Genomic DNA, 20,300 nt, shown 5'->3' with positions numbered 1-20,300 from the left:
TTGCTGGGAAAAAAAAAAAAAAATGGGTGGTGATAAGAGTCTCTATAGCAACGTGTTTGGAAGAGGTGATTGGTTGTTCTTTTGAAGGGGGCGTGTAAGGCCAGGAGGGGGGCGGCGCCAAGAAGGTACCCTTAGAATGCGCAGCCTGGAAATCGAAACGGGTGGAATTTAGGGTGGGGCGACTTCCTATTTCGATTCTAAAGCAGTCTTGGCCTCCTCCGGCCGCCGTAAAAGGGGTTGGGTTTGTGTTCTCCCGCCAATTTAAACCCGTGGGCTAGAACCTGAAGAGATTAGGGACAGTTGTCGGGGGAAGGAAGCGGGGCGGTAAATTTGAGTGTTCTTCTTTAGTTTCGGCAGTTGCAGGTGAGGAGGGGGAAACGCGCTGCTGTAAAGACCTGGGGGTGGGTTCACGTCGAAGGAATAGCGGCCTCATCTCACCTCGGGGCGTTTTTCCCTCGAGACGCTGGCGGGAGAGAATTTGAAGCCGGTTCTTGCTGGTCTGTTGCCCAGCTGGGAGCACTTATGCATGGGGGCCTAATTGACGCTTTCATTTCGTTTAATTTGCTCATCGGTTCTCCACCCGGAGTGACCTCAAATCGTTACTCGAATCAAGTCACTCGTCTGCTTAGTGTCTTTTACACTGTGGCACCGAGCGTAAAAATCCAATCTTGAAGTCGAGGATTCGTTAGCTCTTGCACTGTTTCATTTTTGCTGTGGCCTGGCACCTGCCCCAGACTCGTTCCAGGCTCTGAGCCTGTGCATTCGGCCTGCGTGAGTTTTCCCTCCGAGCTTTGCATAATTGGCTTCTTGCTCTTGGCCTTACACCCTCGGTAAGAACTCTTTCCCGTGTTTAGAAACGTCCTGTGACCGTAGCCTAAATCTTCCCTGTTTCCACCAATGAAAATAATAAGTCACCTAACACATAAGACTGAGTGCTTGCCGCGAACCAAGCCTTGTTCTGTGAATATTTAAAACTCCTCTAACAACCTTTGTGGGTAGGTACAACTATGTCCCTGTTACAGAGAATTGAGGAACAAAATCCAGGACGAGTGTCGTAAATATGAAGGAGCACCAAGTGAAAAATCATTCCTTCCCTGTGCTGTACATTCCGTAAAATTTAAAACGTATTTCTGCTAGCACTTATCCAAACGGTTGTAATTATTTGGTGGGGGTTCCCCACCAGCGATCGACCCAGGGATTGTTTTTCATCTTTGTATTTTACTCCCACACGCCATACATACAATGAGTTATATAGTCTTTGCTGATGAGATGTTCAAGCGACTGGCCTGGGGTTATATGTATACTCCTTGGTGCAGTCAGAAACCCAATCCAGTTTTCCCCTTCTTATTTTCATTTACTGTACGTTACTGGAAACATTATAACGGACTTTTTTTAAAGTTCAGCTGGAAGCTTAACCATCCTTGGATATCCCAGATAGTCTGACTTCAGAGCTTCCACTATTCATTGCTATCCTGCTTAAAGGTTTATTTCAAATGAAAACTTGTTATAATTTCGAGCTAGGCACACAAAATACTAGAAGCTCTAGGATACATTGCTGAGATCAGATTTATGTTCCTAAACCAATACATTGTTCTCTAATGATAATCATAGCTGTAGTTCCATTTATATTATTGGTCCAAAGTATCTAGTGACTGCAAAAATAACACAAAGAGGAGTTTTCATTGGATCTATATATATATGTATATGTATATATACGTATGAATTTATAGGGACATATATATCTATATGTCCTTTTTGTTAAAACTTTTTGTTTCCCAAGGAATTGTGTTCTATGCAACAATATAATTTGTTCTCTTATTTTACATACTGTCACAGGGAAAGTAGTGGTTCCTGACTCAGGAAGACAATCTCAGAAACATGTGGAATGATATTGAGTTGCTGACAAGTGATGATACAGGAAGCGGGTACCTAAGTGTTGGCTCAAGAAAAGAACATGGAACCGCTTTATATCAAGTGGATTTGCTAGCGAAGGTCTCCTCTGAAAAGGTAATGATTATGATGCTATTTTCACTCAAAACGTTTTTGCTGAATACTTAGTAAGCCTAGTAGCCACATGGTAAATGTTCTGTAAATGCTGACAGCACTTTCTCGAGGAATCAAGTTTCAGTCTCACGTTACTGGAAATTTCCATCTGAATTCTCCCACTATTGTCTTAAGTTCACTATTTCCAAAACTGAACATTTCATAGCTCTTCTTGACATTTGGACATACAGAATGTATATAAAGTGATATAAAAAGTACCCACCACCAGCTCAGGAAATAAAACATTACCAGTAGAGTTGAAGCCCCTGAGGTTTCTTCCTTTTCCCATGCTCTCCCGTACTCCACCCACGAGTTAAGCACACTGCTGAGGTTACATTTATCCTTTTCATGCATTTCTTTCTACGTTTCATTTTCTTCATTTATTTATTTAAAATTTTTTAAGTTTATTTTTATTTTTGAGACAGAGAGAACGAGTGTGCGCATGCAAGTGAGGGAGGGGGAAAGAGAGAGGGAGAGAGAATCGCAACCAGGCTGCGCACTGACACTGTATAACTTGGTGGCAGGGTTCAAACCCGTGAACCACGAGATCATGACCTGAGCCGAAGTCAGACATGTAACCCACTGAACCACCCAGGCGCCCCTTTCCTCTTTTGATAATAATGCTACCATTCTCAGCCCAGGCTTGAAACCTTATTGTTTGAATCCTATAGAAAAACTTAGATTCTCCTTTTCAGTAATTTGCTTCTGATAAAGTATTTTTTTGTAAACAAAGGTTCTTTTTTTGTAGAGAAAGTACATCTGATTTTTTTCTCAGAGTATTATAGCCCAAGTTCCCTCCACTTTCCTTAGTCAATGTAATATTTCATTCTCTAAGAAAGAAGGTTTATTTATTTATTTATTTATTTAATTTTTTTTTTAACGTTTATTTATTTTTGAGACAGAGACAAAGCATGAACGGGGGAGGGTCAGGGAGAGGGAGACACAGAATCTGAAACAGGCTCCAGGCTCTGAGCTGTCAGCACAGAGCCTGACGTGGGGCTCGAACTCACAGACCGCGAGATCATGACCTGAGCCGAAGTTGGCTGCTTAACTGACTGAGCCACCCAGGCGCCCCAAGAAAGAAGGTTTAAATGAAATGAAGAAGAGACAAATTATTAGAAAGAAGAGTTGCATTTTTTAGGGCTTGAAAGGCAGGACCTCTTTCTGGGGACCTTACAGAGGAAAAACTTCCTAACTCATTCTGTAAGTCCAGCATTACCCTAATATCCAAATTAGGCAAAGATATTATAAGAAAAGAAAACTGCAGTATTTCTCTTGAATAGAAATGCAAAAATCCTCAACAAAATATTGCCAAATTGAATTCAACAATATATAAAAAAAGTTATATACTGTGACCAAATAGGATTTATCCCAGGTATGCAAGGTTGCTTAGACATTCAAAAATCAATTAATGTTTAGGTGATGGTTGTAGTAATTACCACCTTATTTTGGTAATCATTTCGTAATATGTATCTATATTAAATCATCACATTGTACAACTTAACCTTACACAATGTTAGATATAAATTGTATCTCAGTAAAGCTGGAAAAATCGGTGTAATGCTTCGCATCAACAAACTATTCTTTGATAAAGAATATCTATAAAAAACTTACAGCTAACATCATACTTAGTGGTAAGAAACTAGAAACATACCCAGTAAGATCAGACCAAGGCAAGGTATTCCTCTCACTACTTTCCAACATCATACTAGAAATGTCAGCTAATTCAATAAGACAAGAAAGAGAAAGAAGAGGCATACAGGAAGAAAGAAAGAAAGCTGTCTTTGTTTACACATGACTTGATTGTCTATGTAGAAAATCTGAAAAAACTCCTGAAACTAAAAAGCAATTATAGGGGTGCCTGGGTGGCTCAGTCGGTTAAGCATCCAACTTCGGCTCAGGTGATGATATCACGGTTCGTGGGTTTGTGGGTTCCAGCCCTGTGTCAGGCTCTGTGCTGACAGCTCAGAGCCTGGAGCCTGCTTCAGATTCTGTGTCTCCCTCTCTCTCTGCCCCTTCCCTGTGCATGCACGCTCTCTCTCTCTCTCTCTCTCTCTCTCTCTCTCTCTCTCTCTCTCTCAAAAATAAACATTAAAAAATAAATGAACAAAATAAAAATCTGTTATAGCAAGCTCGCAGGATATAAGGTTAATATGCAAAAGTCAGCTGCTTTCCTATATACCAGCAATAAACAAGAAGAATTTGAAATTAAAAACAATCCAAACTAATCTTTGTGACCTTGGATCAGGCAAAGCTTTGTTAGATATGATGTCATAGGGCGCCTGGGTGGCTCAGTTGGTTGAACATCTGACTTCAGCTCAGGTCATGATTTCACAGTTTGTGAGTTCCGGCCCCATGTCAGGCTCTGCGCTAACAGCTCAGAGCCTGGAGCCTGCTTCAGATTCTGTGTTTCCCTCTCACTGTGGCCCTTCCCCACTCATGGCACAAGCTCTCTCTCTTTCACTCTCTCAAAAAATACATAAACCTTAAAAAAACAAAGCAATCACGGGATATCACTGCACACCTATCAGAATGGCCAGTATCAACAACACTGACAACACTCAATGCTGACAAGGATGTGGAACACCAGGAACTCTCATTCCATGCTGGTGGAAATGCAAAATGGTACAGCCCACTTTGGAAAACTTTGGGGCAGTTTCTTACAAAATGAAATTATTCTCATACCATACAATCCAGCAGTTGGACCCCACGGTATTTACCCAGAGGAGTTGAAACTAGTATCTATACAAAACCTGCACATGGATGTTTATAGCAGCATTATTTAAAATTGGCAAAACTTGGAATCAACCAAGATATCCTTCAGTAGGTGAATAGATAAACTGGTACATCCAGACAATGATTTCTTATTCAGCCCTAAAAGAAATGAGCTATAAAGCCACAGAAAGGAGGAAACTTAAGTATCTATTACTAAGTGAATGAAGTCAACCAAAGTGACATACTGTGTGATTCCAGTGATACGACATTTTGGAAAAGGTAAAACTATGGACACAGTGATAAGATCAGTAGTTATCAGAGGTTAGAGGTTGAGGGGAGGAGGGATGAACAGGCACAGCACAGGATATTTAGGGCACTGAAAATGTATAGTATAATAATGGTGGATATATGTCATTACACGTTTGTTTTGACCCACAGAATGTACAATAGGAAGAGTGGATTATAATATAAACTATGGACTCTGGGTGATGATGTGTCAATATAGGTTTTTCAGTTGTAACTAATGTACCAAATGGTGGGAGATGCTGATAATGGAGGAAGCTGTGCATATGTGGAGGCTGGGGATTTTTGGGAATTCTCTGTACCTTCCCTCAATTGCCCTGTGAACCTAAAACTACTCTTAAAAAATAAAGTCCTAAAAAAAAGAAGAGGAGGAAGAAGAGCTATCCAAGCAGAGAGAATTGTATGGGTACGTCCCAGGAAGGTACTGCACGGTTCCTTCTTTGCAGTGCTTTGGGGTAACTTCTTGCTATCAGAAGAAGCAAGTTAAAAGTATTAAGAAGCATCAGAATGTGGTGGCATTTTCAAGAATTTCACCTGGAAAAGGTGACTGTTGAAACAGGCCCAAAATGAACTGATGGGATTAAAACCCAGTCAGGGAAGATTAAGAACAGTTAACACTGATTGAGCGGATATTATATGCAGGGCTATCTTCTGAGCCTTTACGCAAATTCAGTCATTTAATGCTCATACAGGCCAGTGTGTAGGTACAGGAGAGTACAGAGGGGTCAGTTGAGGCATTTGCCCAAGATTACTCAGCAAGTGATTGAGCACTGTCAACCACTGAGCTGTCCAGCTGCTTCCAGAAACGTTTGTGTGCAGAGCTCCAAGTACCAGAAGCTGAAGACCGGAGACTCCTATTTGGCTTGCATAGTAATTTTTAAAATGTTGACTTGGCTGTCAATATTTATTTAAAACTCAGAACATTTTGCACAAGGATCCAGTTTTCTGGCGTGGCCATACCAGAGTTGCATTTCCTCGGGGCTTTAATCTGACTGGTTCTGCTCTCTTTATTGTTATCTGTGGGGGTGTGAGCCCTCCTGTTTTCATCCTTCGAGCCGTCATATCCCAGACACTGAGACCTTGTGCCAGTCATGGCTTGTTTATTTTCATGCCTGCCGACTCCTTCAGGCGTGAGATCCATCCTTAGGAAACAAAGACTTGCTCATGAGAATCCCTTGCCCTTTCTTAGCAATCTTGGACTGTTTCCCTATTTTGGACTCTGAATGGATTGATATACCATAGAAAGAAAAGCTTGACTGATTAGATATATGGACTAAAAAAAAGAAAAAAGTCTTTTCAAATTTTAAATGTAGGTGCTTGGGACTATGATGATACTCTTGGTAAGCATTGTTAAACTGTATAAAAACATTTTATTTTAGTCATGCTTTTCCCTCCCACAGGCCTCGTTAAATCCAAAGATACAAGCATGTAGCCTAAGTAACGGATTTATTATTGTAGTGGATCAATCAGTGATCCTGCTTGACAGTGTTTGTAGATTGCTTCAACTGCATCTTATATTTGGTAAGTCTAATGTAATGAAATAAAATAAATTGGAAGTCAGATATAGCTTTCTGCCAATTTCTACTGCATTGCCTTTTCTTTACTTCATTATTTCTAAGACTTGAAATTGGACTATTTCAAGAAATTAATCTTGAATGCCTTTTTGTACAAAGAGTACTAGATGCAAGGGATCCTGAGATTAGCCCCTTCTTCAGTAAATCTAAAGGGTACATGTGAAACAAAAATTGACTTTACTTGCCTGGTTTTTAAAATTAGAATTACTGTAGAAACCAGTTGAGCTCATTTGTGTTCACATTCCTGAATCTTGTACATAATTTCAATATCAAAACAGGTATTTGAATAGTTTTAGAATATGTATAGCCGTATAAAAAGTTTTTAAATTTCTTATAAATTCTTCGTTGAGTTGAAGGACTTAAAGTATATGCAAATGTGGACGTAAGAATAAGGGACAAGTCAGTGAGTGTGCTGAAATATAGGTGAAAACATTGTGAATGCTTTTTCTGAAATTGTGAGTGGTGGTTGTTGAAGTGTTTGTTTAAGAACTTAGACAACAGAAAAAGTCAGGAGGTATGCATGTGAGAAGCCAATCCTGATCGTAGTATGGAGGCAAGGAACTCCTATTTTGTGGAATCTTAATGTATCTACCCTGAATGATCCACAAGATTGACAGTTTCATCATGGAGTAGCAGGCTGTGTTAACATGTAATACACTTGAAAGTGTTTATGTCTCATCTTATCCACAAGGGCTATCCTGAGGACTCCAGTCAGTGCTGCAACATGCATGGCTCTTCCAAACTATCTTTTCTTGCTCTACTTTTTCTTGTTTCCAGAAAATTTAACCACCTTCTTACATATCATGTAATTTATTATGCTCTAATTGTTTACCATGTATTTCTGCCTTGGGATTTGAGCTCCATGAAGGTGGGACTCTTTTGTTACTATTCTTAGATATATGCAAAAGACCTAGGCCATTGCTTAGCATGCAGTAAGTGCCCAGTAAATATTTGTTCACTGAATACAAGAGTAACATTCTTTTAAAAAATTTTTTTTAGTTTATTTATCTGAGAAAGTGAGAATGTACAAGCAGGGGAGGGGCAGAGAAAGAGAGAGGAGACAGAGAGAATCCCAAGCAAGCTCTGCACTGCCAGTGCGGAGCCCAATGCAGGGCTCAGACTCACAAACTGTGAGATCATGACCTGAGCCGAAGTCAAACACTTAACCAACTGAGCCACCCACGTGCCCCACATTATTTTATTTTATTTTATTTTATTTTATTTTATTTTATTTTATTTTATTTTATTTTATTCTTTTTTAAATAATTTATTGTCAAGTTAGCTTACATACAGATACAGTGTATACAGTGTAGTCTTGTCTTCAGTAATAGATTCCTGTGATTCATCTCTTACATAGAATACCCAGTGCTCATCCCAGCAAGTGCCCTCCTCAATGCCCATGCCCCATTTTCACTGCCTCCTCACCCTCAACCCCTCCCCCCCACATTCTTTTTTAATCACCACCTTTTGGAAGTATTTAAGAGAAACTTGAATAGTTAGCTTTTAATGACAAAATTTGCAAATTTCTTGTATTGATTGAAAATAAACATTTTCGAAGGAAGCTTATAACTTTTTGTTTTTTAGTGCAAAAAGATGGTTTTATTAAAGCAAGAGGACAGGACCTGTGTGCAGAAAGAGTTGTGGGAAGCTTGTAACTTTGATTTGAAATTTTCAGATACCGAAGTGGATGTAGTTGGCCTATGTCAAGAAGGAAAGTTTCTTTTGGTTGGGGAGAGAAGCGGCAACTTACATCTTATTCACGTAACATCGAAGCAAACATTACTCACTAATGTAAGACCCTGTTAATGTTTTTCTTTTTGTTACCTAAATTTGAAATTATCTCTTAGACAACGAAAACTAATAAACCGTTGCTTAATTTGTGCTTTAAATGGAAAAAATAATGTTCTTTACATGAAATTCTAAGAATCATACCTCAGAAACATGAAGTAAATGCAAAATTTAAAAATTAAGATTTGAAGATAGTATGCTTGTCCAAAATAGTTTTCCACTTCAAAATTAAAATGTTTGGAACATAGGCAGAATTATTGCTAATAATAATTGATAACCCTGGGCTTTAGAGAATATAACCCTTAATTATGTTTTCTGAGTTTAATCTTATCATTTGAAATGAATTTGCAATTAGGCTTTTATTCAGAAAGCTAATGATGAAAATCAGCGTACTTACCGGAATCTTGTTATTGAGAAAGACGGTTCAAGTGAAGGTAAGTTTTTTGAATATTTTTTAATGCTCTCTAATATCCAATCAAAAAATCAACTTTATAGTTAATAAATTACATGACTCTATTTTTATGCTTTTTATACAATGTTAAATTTTCTAGTGATTCAAGTAATATTATTGTAACAAATAAGTTTTTTATTTTAGTCCTTTTCAGAGGTTTAAATGTTCTTCTCCTAAATATAATATTCTAAACTCATTTTTACCATTTTGAGAATTCTATAGATTACCAAGGAGAATTATATTCTTTTAAAATGTTTTTGTAGGTTTTAGCATATTTATCATATTTTTATTTCAACAAATGTTAACTATACTTAATTTATTTTAATATATCTAAGATTCTTTTTTCTCTTTTTTGGCAAATGAACTTTGATTTATAAAGTTTCAAGGAAGTTAACATTGTTTTTGCAAATAACAGTTCTTTGTAAATAAGCTTTATCTGTATCATTAGTATATTATTTGATGATTAGAATTTAAATGAGCAAATTGACATATTTTTAAGCTAGGTCCAAACACTGGCTTAAATTTCATATCCACACACCTTTTAGAGAAACTGGTTTGATTTTCCTTCAATAGGTACCTATTATATGCTGCTGCTTACAAACAATGGATTTTTTTATATTACAAACCTTCAGCTTGCAAAAATTCAACAAGGTAAGTAATGGACTTTTCTTATTATTGATTTGCAGCAATATTTCTTATTAGTTTTGGGGTAAAATTTTAAATATTTTCTTTAAGAATATTATTTTAGGGGGCACCTGGATGGCTCCATCGGTTAAGCGTCCAACTCTTGATTTCAGTTCAGGTCATGATCTCACAGTTCATGAGTTCAAGGCCTGTATCCGGCTCTGTGCTAAGGATTCTCTCTCTGCCTCTCTCCCCTGTCTCTCTCTCACAAAATAAATAAATATTTTTTTAAAAAAGAGAGAGGGTGCCTGGGTGGCTCAGTCGGTTAAGTGTCTGACTTCAGCACAGGTCCTGATCTCACATTTTGTGAGTTTGAGCCCCGGATTGGGCTCTCTGCTGTCAGTGTGGAGCCTGCTTTGGATCCTCTGTCTCCCTCTCTCTGCCCCTCCCCTGCTCTCTCTCTCAAAAATAAATAAACATTAAAAAAAAGAGAATATTATTTTAGTTTCATTAGATTCTATGATACTGCATATATATTTTTTTAAGTATTCATATTATGTTTCTCCATTATGAGGGATGCAACAGAATCTGAGGAAATGTACTTTGTTTATAGCCTTTAAGGGGTTTATAGCTTAGCTGGGGAGACAAGACACACACTAGCATAATAATAAATGCTCTCCGATGGAAAGAATGAACCTGGAAACTGAAGTGACTATATAAACATGTTAACAATAACAGACAATAATTCGTAGTATGTGCTAAGTGAATGGATGGACCATACATTCCTGTGAGCTGGGAAAGGTTAAGGAATTAGTTCAGAGCATGTGTTCAGCAAGTTCCTTAAATAGTCTGTATTCCAAGAACATACAAGGTCCTGGGGATACTACAAAACATAGTTCTTCATAGTGTAATGAAGAAGCCAGGCAAGTAAAAGAGCTCTTCTAAAATGGTGTGCAAAGTGATGAAGACTTTACAGGTAGGACTTCAGAGCTTGGAAAGAAGAGTTGGAGCAGGAAGAAGACCCTCTTAGAAGGGAGAAACATGATAAGGGAAGGTATGGAGAAGCATTCCAGGGACAAAAAGGCAGCCTGGCTGGTGTCCTGACTAGGACATATTGTCACAGTTTATATCAGTGGTCAAGGGCAAAACTGAAAAGTCAACATTTCTTTATTAGTTTCTGACCTGTGTTCTTCTCACTAGATTGTATGTAATTTTGACTTAACACACAAGGGTGACTTGTGTGTATTTCGTAGGTTAATACTATAAATTTAGTCTGCTTTCTCCTTTCATACAGCAATTGAGAATGTAGACTTCAACACAGCAAAAAAGGTAAGAAAACAAAACCACATTGTCTTGTTGATTCTTATATTTAATATAAGTTTGGGGAGAGTGTTTCTGGATATTGTCTAGTGGCTAATGTTTTAGGAATCAGTGTGATATAACATTTTAATAACATTTCCATTTTAAAATGCATTTATAGGAGCACCTGGCTGGCTCCTTTGATGGGATATGCAACTCTTGGTCTCGGGGTTGTGAGTTCAAGCCCCATGTTGGCTATAGAGATTACTTAAAAGTAAAATCTTAGGGGTGCCAGAGTGGCTCAGTTGGTTAAGTGTCCGACTTCGGCTCAGGTCATGATCTTGCGGTTTGTGGGTTCAAGCCCCATATCAGGCTCTGTGCTGACAGCTCAGGGCCTGGAGTCTGCTTTCGATTCTGTGTCTCCTTCTCTTTCTGCTCCTCTTCCACTTGCTCTCTGTCTCTCAAAAATATAAACGTTTAAAAAAAATTTTTTTTTTTTTTTAAATTTTTTTTTAACGTTTTTATTTTATTTTTGAGACAGAGAGAGACAGAGCATGAACGGGGGAGGGGCAGAGAGAGAGGGAGACACAGAATCAGAAGCAGGCTCCAGGCTCTGAGCCATCAGCCCAGAGCCCGACACGGGGCTCGAACTCACGGACCGTGAGATCGTGACCTGGGCCGAAGTCGGACGTCTAACCGACTGAGCCACCCAGGCGCCCCTAAAAAAAATTTTTTTAATAAAATCTTAAAAAAATATCTTGGGCCCACTGGGTAGCTCAGTCAGTTGAGCATCCAGCTCTTGATTTCGGCTCAGGTATTCCCAAGGTCATAAGATCCCTGTGTTGGGCTCCATGCTAAGCATGGAGCCTGCTTAAGAATCTCCCTCTCCCTCTCTCTCTGCACCCCCAACTTGTGTGCTCTCTCTCTCTCAAGATAAAAAAATAAAAATAAAGCCTTTCAAAAAAAAAAGATATCTATTTAAAAAAAACAGGAGCTCCTGGGTGGCTCAGTTGGTTGGATATCTGACTCTTGATTTCAGCTGGGTTCGAGCCCTGTGTCATGCTCTGCGCTGACAGTGCAGAGCTTGAGATTCTCTTTGTCTCTCTCTGCCCCTTCCCTGCTTGCACTGTCTCTCATTCCATCTTTCAAAATAAATAAACTTAGAAAATAAAACAAACAAAAAAAATAAAAATGCATTTATAACAGATGGATTTAATTCATTTTTATCTTTCCAAGGAATTTCGACGGTGGAGCATATATATAATGTTCTTATTTTTTTTTAATTTTGCAGTTACAAGGACAAATCAAGTCCAGTTTTATTTCTACTGAAAATTACCATACTCTTGGTTGTCTCAATCTTGTGGCTGGAGATTTAGCCAGTGAAATTCCTGTGATGATTGGGGTAATTCTTTCTATAAAATTTTAGTTTTTTGCTTCAGAAGTGTTTCTTCATTAACATAGTTTTGGTTAAATTACAAATTAATTTGTAATATATTAACAGAAGCAGGGAAATTATAAAATTAACTCAGTAAGTATACCTGAGTTTCTCTGTTGGAAAATATTGCATCTTTATTTTCACTAGTTTCTTCCTGAAATTTAGCATTTCTTTCAATTATGAGTCTAGATAAAAACAACAAAAATCTAATTATATTCAAGAAGTAGGCAAAAATTCAACATAATTATAGCATTTACAACGTTTTTACCTACCAAATTTGTATTTCATATTAAGAAGCAGGCACATTTGTCTATTCTGTGTATCTGGTTCAATATTTCATTAGGGTTTCAAATGATTTAATATTTATAAATTTTTTTAAAAAGTTGTGGTTACTTTAATCAGAAACTATATCTCATACTACTGGAGGAGGTCTTGAAGTTTACCCCATGTCTTTGGAGTGAGTTGCCTGAATATGCCCACTCCTCATTAAATATTCACGTGATAACAGTGAACAGCAAACTTTGCTGTTCTTGCCATCCTGTTCTGTTGAAAGCAATCTAAGAGGGGAACTGGAAGATAAAAAGCTAGTTGGGCTTGAGTACATAAGTATATTCTGAAATATGTAATGTGTACAACTTGGGTATTTCTGCTTTGAGGAGAATTCAGATCTAAGAACGAAATTTGCAGTTGATGTGCTATTTTACCTCTGTAGGGAACTGGTAATTGTGCATTCTCAAAATGGGAACCAGACTCTTCCAAGAAAGGAATGACAGTTAAGAATGTTCTTGATGCAGAGATTATTAAAGGTAAAATAAGTTCATGAAGCTACTTGGGGTCAACACTAGCAAGTTTTAATTTTCAGGTCAGTATCATCCGGAGTCTGGCAAACAGGACATTTTACCTTACTGCTCTTTGAAACACGCCAGGTTAGTTAGATAATTGTCCATGTATGCTTGACATGTTGCAGTTTTTACTCTTCATTTTAGGAGATTTTACATTTTAGTGGTCATCTAAAAATACATAGAGGCAGGAGCACCTGGGTGGCTCAGTCAGTTAAGCATCTCACTCCTGGTTTCAGCTCAGGTCACGATCCCGTGGTTTCATGACTTCAAGCCTGGCGTCAGGTTCTGGGCTGGAAGCCCAGAGCCTGCTTGGGATTCTTACTCTCCCTCTTTCTCTGCCCCTCCCCCACTCATGGTATTTCCATCTCTCTCAAAATAAAGTTAAAATATACATATGTATACACGTAGACATATATGTATATATATATATATAAAGAGGTGAATGTGAGAATGCAAACGTTAGTTGTAGTAGGTCTGCCTTTCCATAAACATGATAGTTTATTATTTAAATGTGGCTATCTGTAATACAGAAATGTAGTTCTTACACACCTTGCTTTCTCTTTTGTAGGTGCAAAGAAGTTCCAGTTGATAGACAATCTACTTTTTGTTCTTGATACTGATGTATGTTTCTGATATTTCTCCTTCAATGTTTTCACTTGGTATTATGTGATATTTGTCATACTTAACAAAGATGAGGACTTTAAGTGGGGTGGATTACTATCTGGTGTGCTATGCTTTATTTCAGTACATAAATCAAAAAGATCCTACAATGTAAGATCCTGAAATATCATTTAGAAGATGTATCCGTGAAATGTCTCCTTTTGCAGAATGTGCTGAGCTTGTGGGATATTTACACTCTGACTCCCATATGGAACTGGCCCTCTCTTCACATTGAAGAGTTTCTTCTTACCACAGAAGCAGAGTCTCCTTCATCAGTCACGTGGTACATTATGACGCTAGTAGTGTTTCCTTTCTTTTAGAATCAGGCTTCTTGATCGTTGATTATGTATTACATTCTAACTAACTCTGGACAGACTGACAGGGTAAGGATCATTCCATTGCTGGCCAGATTCATTGAGAACAAATAGGTAGTTCAAACCTCCAAGTGGTTGTGTTAGAGTGTTAATCTGGGCTATAAACGTCAAGAAACCAGGTTCAGTGTCTTTTGTGGGAATCAATTTTAACCTTTAAGAATACCCCTTTGACTTAGCTTCTATGTAGCAATTGGCAAAGCTTATTTTATTCACTTAAACCTTCTTTTCTCTCTTAGGCAAGGGATTACAAATCTCAAATTAGTAGCTCTGACAACTACTGCTGATAAGGTACTGGAAGATTTTATTTCACATTTGTCCATATTATGTGTTAGAAATAGCATTAACTAATATGAAAGTAGTTAAGTAGTGCCCACTTGACAAATCAGAAATAATCCTGCAGAGTTCTTTTTTCCTCATAAAAAAATGGATACGTCTCAGCTCCCCAATAAAAAAAAATTTTTTTAATCTTTATTTATTTTTGAGAGAGAGAGAGAGAGAGACAGTGTGAGCAGGGGAGGAACAGAGAGAGACACACACACAGAATCCGAAGCAGGCTCCAGGCTCTAGGCTCTGAGCGTGAGCACAAAGCCCAATGCGGGGCTCAAACTCAGGAACCCTGAGATCATGACCTGAGCCGAAGTTGGATGCTGAACTGACTGAGCCATCCAGGCACCCCTCAGCTCCCTATTTTAAATGGAGCATTGCAGGATTAAAAATATCTACAAGGGGGTGCTTTGGTAGCTCAGTCAGTTAAGTGTCCAACTCTTGATTTCAGCTCAGGTCATGATTTCACAGTTTGTGAGTTTGAGCCCCATGTCGGGCTCTACACTGACAGTGTGGAGCCTGCTTGGGATTCTCTCTCTCCCTCTCTCTCCCACTCCCCTGCTCACTCTTTCTCAAAAATAAATAAACTTTAAAAATATATATCCACAAGAAAATGTTTGTTAGAGTGACTCATACAGTTCTGGTACTGAGGAATTCCATGCATCCTAAATACAAATTGTAGAATGAACACCAGATGCACGGTTTTTTATTCAACAGATTTGAAAGGTGGAATAGAGCATAATTTTATATGTAACATTTAAATAATACAGCAATGGTCTTTGTTATAAAATTGTTTTTGCATTTAGTTTTGTACTGTTTTAATCTAGCCACTTGATATGAAGTGCTGTCTTTTTTTTTTTTTTTTTTTTTTTAATTTTTTTTTCAACGTTTTTTATTTATTTTTGGGACAGAGAGAGACAGAGCATGAACGGGGGAGGGGCAGAGAGAGAGGGAGACACAGAATCGGAAACAGGCTCCAGGCTCCGAGCCATTCAGCCCAGAGCCTGACGTGGGGCTCGAACTCACGGACCGCGAGATCGTGACCTGGCTGAAGTCAGGCACTCAACCGACTGCGCCATCCAGGCGCCCCTGAAGTGCTGTCTTATCCTTGTAGGTTTATATGACCTACTAAATTAATTGCTCTTCTCTTTTTCTTAGATGAAAAATCTCGTGGTTTATTCATTACCTATGATGGAAATACTGTATTCTTTGGAAGTATCTAGCGTTTCATCTCTGGTCCAGTCAGGAATTAGCACAGTAAGTTGATGTGTATTTTATACTTTATAATAAAAAAAATTAAGAATAAGCTAAGGGGTGCCTGGCTGACTGAGAAGAGCATTCGACCCTTGATCTTCGGGTCGTAAGTTTGAGCTCCACACTGGGTGTAGAGATACTTAAATAAATAAAAACTTAAAACAAACTAAGCATGAGTGGAACTGGTATAATACCTGAATAGAGCTCAGGTTTATAACTATATTTGTTGTTACCAGAGGTTCTCAAATATACTTGACAAAACCAAGTCTTCATATAAGAAAAAGAAAAGCACATTAATCAAATGAAACCTGAACCATCTGCTTATTCAGTTTTCTTGTGTCTCCACAGGAAATATGAATGATAAGCAATTTGGGCGGAGGGTCATTGCTTTTACTGATTTATCTTTTAATTTTAATCTTTCAAAAAACATTTTACTACATTTGTTTTGTGTCTTCACACACAGATGCACACATATGCACACACACAGACACACTATATTTTTCCAAACTATTTGGAATTTACTTGCAGACGTCATGGCCTGTTACCCCTAAATGCGTCAGCAGGTCTCTCCTGAGAATAAGGGCATTTTTCTATAATACCAGTATTAAATTTAACATTAATACAATACTGTTCCGAAATACACCATCCAGATCCAAATTTTACCAATTGTGCCAATTACTTTAAAGCTGTTTTTTTGTTTTGTTTTATTTTTGTTTTTTCCTTAGTCCAGGATCTAATCAAGCATCATATATATGGAATTTTGTTGTCGTGGTCACATGGTCTACTATAATGTGCAATAGTTCCTTAGTCTTTTTTTTCAAGACATTGACATTTCCAAATCCTAGCCTGTTGTGTTGTACAGTGTCCCTCTATTTGGATTTGTCTGGTTATTGCATCATAATTAGACACATGCTGAGCTTTCTTGGCAAGGATACCACATAGGTTATACTGTATTCAGCTGTGTCATGTTAAGGGGCTTATGTCCATTTGTCCTATTACTGATGATGATAAATGTGATTACTTGGTTAAGGCAGTTTTGCCAGATTTCTCCACTGTAGAGGTGCTTTTTCTCCTTTGTAATTGCTAAGTAAATTCTCTGGTATTATTTTGAAACTATGGAATATCCTTTTTTCCCCAACAGTTTTTCACAGTGAGTTTAGAATCCATTGATGAATAATTCTCACCTAAACCAGTTGTTACCTTAGTAACCAAAATGAATTATTTTTTTAAATTTTTTTTCAAAGTTTATTTATTTAGAGAGATACAGGGATAGCGTGAGTGGGAGAGGGGTAGAGAGAGAGGGAGAGAGAGAGAATCCCAGTCAGGACCTGCGCTGTCATCACAGAGCCCCCTATGGGGCCTGAACCCATGAAACCCTGAGATCATAACCTGAGCTGATACCAAGAGTCAGACGCTTAACTGACTGAGCCACCCAGGTGCCCCTAAAATAAATTATTTCTATGTTTCAGTTTTAAACTTTTTTTTTTATTGTTGTAGGATACCATATACCTTTTGGAAGGAATTTGCAAAAATGATTCAAAGTAGGTCATTTTGTTTTATTAAATAAGTCGTTAAATAGCAGCTAAGTTACAATTTACTTATTAATACTATTAATTCATTCACCCTGAAAACTTTTTTCAGACTATCTGAAGATTCAGTCTCTGTTGTAGTACTCAGGTGTCTTACAGAAGCTTTACCAGAAAACAGGTAAGTTCTCATATTCTTTTAAGCCTTACCCCTTAATGATAACCTTAAATTCCCTGATTAATAAAGATTTCACTGAAATTTGTTTTTCACTTCATCAGATTGAGTCGGTTACTTCACAAACACAGATTTGCTGAAGCCGAGAGCTTTGCTATTCAGTTTGGACTAGATGTTGAGGTAATCATGAATTCATTTGTTCATCAAACGAGCATTTCTTCATGTAGTAGAGACTGGGGAGACAGATATGTAAGGCGTAATTGCTATTTAGTATGATCAGTCCTATGATTAAGATATGACCGAAGTAGATTAGGAATTCAAAGGAGAGATGGAAATATACTGGGGCAGAAAGACTTCACAGAGATCATTTTATGTCAGATCTTGACGATGTTCCCGATAGTCCAGGGGAAGGTAGGGAATTCTAGGTGTAAGGACAGCATAAGTAAAGTGAGGGAGGCGTACAGGGCTTCCAGGAACTCCCAGTAATTAGGTAAGAGTAGAATGTAGGTTATATGCACCATGCAGTAAAAGGAACTGGTAATGGAGAACTAGGTGATCAGAGCATGGGGAGCCTTGTGTGTGTTGCAGAGGATTTAGGTTGTGTTCTGCAGGTGATAGGGAGCTAATACAAGTGTCCTGATTAGATTGTCACTGTGTAAAGCTGGAGAATTGCTTGGAAAGGGGCAGACTAGAGGTGTGAAGACCAGTTGGGAGACTGAACAGCTTTCTGTGGGAGCCCGAACTAGTGCAGTGAGGTGGAGATGTACAAGAGGGAGGTCTGACATGAGAGGCACGGGGGAGGTGGAATCAGTGGGACTAGTGATCAAACATAGGGAGGGACAGATGTAGGGATTGGACTGGCGGGACGCTGGCTCAGCATACTTGTGGGATGGGGACGGCCCTCCCTAAAATGAGAAGTATGTGTGGAAGAGCAGGTAGTGGTAAAAGCTGAAGGATCTGCTTTATAAAAACTGGAAACGAGCCTTTATGGTAGGAGGTTGGAGAGTGATCTTAGCTGAATCTAGAGGTAGGTAACACCAGGGGATGCCTCAGACCACTTGGGAAGAATGTGTAGGGTAGAGAGATCTCATGTCAGGATGAGATCCAGGGGTACCAGCATGTGGGAAGTTGAGGAAGAAGGGCTGTATACATATTTGGGAAGAAATAAAGGAGGAAAACCACAAGAATGTATGATTATAGATAGAAGTCAAGGAAAGAGAAACTTTAGAGTCTAGTGCAAAGTGATCAACAGTTTCAAATACTGCAGATAAGATCAAGTATTAAGGGGCGGGCTCCTGGGTGGTTCAGTCGATTAAGTGTCCAACTTCGGCTCAGGTTGTTGAACTACTGACTCGATTTCAGGTCAGGTCATGATCTTAGGGTCGTGGGATCAAACCTGTGTTGGGCTCCATGCTTACAATTCTCTCTTTCTCTCTCTGTCTCTGTCTTTCCCCCTCTACTCCTCTCCCCTCCTTGCACTCTCTCTCTCTCTCAAAAAATAACAAATAAGTAAATATAAAAATAAAAGATGACCACACAATTATGTTGCATGTCTAGTTTTCTAAGTTTGTCAAAGGTTCTTTAGCAGCTAGAAATAGTATGAGTTAGAAATACCCAAAACTTCAGGTTCCTTTTTTATAAACCAAATACCAACTTTGATTCTCTGATTCCAAAAACTAAAAATGATAAGAAAACATAGTTTCTCTACTTCTGTTTCTCCTCCCTGAAAAACTTTCACTGATTTTTTATTCTGTTCACTTTTTAATTTTACTGTTATTTGTATTTATTTTATTTTTTTAATGTTTTATTTATTTTTGAGAGAGAGAGGCAGAAAATGAGCAGGGGTGGGACAGAGAGAGAGGGAGACACAGAATCTGAAGAAGGCTCCAGGCTCTGAGCTGTCAGCACAGAGCCCGATGCGTGGCTCGAACTCGTGAACCGCGAGATCATGACCTGAACTGAAGTTGGACGCTCAACTGACTGAGCCACCCAGACACCCCAGATTTTATTATTATTTTTAAAGTAATCTCTATGTCCAATGTGGGTCTCGAACTCACAACCCCAAGACTGAGTCACAGGCTCTACTGACTGAGCCAGCCAGGCACCCCCATTCGCTTTTTTAAAAAATAGTTATTGCAAAATTTTCAGATGTTCAAAAAGGTAATATAACACTCACATACTCATCACCCTACTTAAAAAAAAAAAAAAAAAAAAAGATATTACCAATATAGCTTAAGACCTCTTTCTCTTCTTCCCAAATACATCATTCTCCTTACCCCAACCAGAAGTATCCATTATTCTGATTTTGGTGCTTAATACTCCATTAATTTCTCTATCTCTTTGGTCATATAACTTTCTAAACAACTCACAAAATGGTTTTGCATGCTTTAAAATGTTACATTTTTAAAACAGAGGGGCGCCCTCCACCCTCTTAGGAAATATTAAGTCTTTACTACAATCAGGTTTTTCCTACATTACTCCCCGGGACTTTTCAAGACATGTCAATGACCTACCTAATCAACATATCCAACAGACATCTTCTAGTTTTTCTTGGTTTTTTGGTTTTTTGGTTTTGTTTTGTTTTTTTGGGAGAGAGAGAGGAGAAGGATAGAGGGAGAGAGAATCCCAGGCAGGCTCCATGCTCAGTGCAGAGGCTGATACTCAGGGCTTGATCCCACAGCCCTGGGATCATGACCTGAATGGAAATCTAGAGTCAGTTGCTCAACCGACTGAGCCACCCAGACGCCCCTGTATCGTCCTCTTTTAGAAACCAGCTCCATCCCTTTGGAACTGCGTAACTTCAGGTGCATTCCTTACCCTTCCTGGAGTGTCAGTTTTCTTGACTGTATAATGGGAATATTAATATTCACCCTATAGAGTTAGGGTGAGATATAAATGTTTGCTCAGGTTTTT

General features: G+C 38.4%; 1 protein-coding gene across 7 annotated transcripts in view; it reads left to right on the top strand.

The window, feature by feature from the left end:
- Window positions 1-117: 117 nt before the first annotated feature.
- The window catches only part of KNTC1 (kinetochore associated 1), a 73,524-nt gene continuing 53,341 nt past the window's right edge, over window positions 118-20,300 (top strand). For 5 of the 7 annotated variants that reach the window (XM_042961680.1, XM_042961682.1, XM_042961679.1 and 2 more), the window contains exons 1-16: window positions 118-363; window positions 1,837-2,007; window positions 6,462-6,582; window positions 8,311-8,426; window positions 8,779-8,857; window positions 9,448-9,525; window positions 10,793-10,827; window positions 12,089-12,199; window positions 12,945-13,038; window positions 13,643-13,695; window positions 13,902-14,017; window positions 14,345-14,396; window positions 15,591-15,689; window positions 17,184-17,227; window positions 17,328-17,393; window positions 17,492-17,567. In XM_042961680.1, the coding sequence (XP_042817614.1) occupies window positions 1,879-2,007; window positions 6,462-6,582; window positions 8,311-8,426; window positions 8,779-8,857; window positions 9,448-9,525; window positions 10,793-10,827; window positions 12,089-12,199; window positions 12,945-13,038; window positions 13,643-13,695; window positions 13,902-14,017; window positions 14,345-14,396; window positions 15,591-15,689; window positions 17,184-17,227; window positions 17,328-17,393; window positions 17,492-17,567 (1,269 nt within the window). In that variant the 5' untranslated portion in view covers window positions 118-363; window positions 1,837-1,878. Of the gene's footprint in view, window positions 364-789; window positions 831-1,836; window positions 2,008-6,461; window positions 6,583-8,310; window positions 8,427-8,778; window positions 8,858-9,447; window positions 9,526-10,792; window positions 10,828-12,088; window positions 12,200-12,944; window positions 13,039-13,642; window positions 13,696-13,901; window positions 14,018-14,080; window positions 14,118-14,344; window positions 14,397-15,590; window positions 15,690-17,183; window positions 17,228-17,327; window positions 17,394-17,491; window positions 17,568-20,300 lie in introns of those variants that run through there. The other 2 variants (XM_042961678.1, XM_042961683.1) reach the window with 2 other exon arrangements.

This window comes from Panthera tigris, chromosome D3, assembly GCF_018350195.1.
Source record: "Panthera tigris isolate Pti1 chromosome D3, P.tigris_Pti1_mat1.1, whole genome shotgun sequence".
Taxonomy (NCBI): domain Eukaryota; kingdom Metazoa; phylum Chordata; class Mammalia; order Carnivora; family Felidae; genus Panthera; species Panthera tigris.
This window is presented reverse-complemented; position numbering and strand designations above follow the sequence as displayed.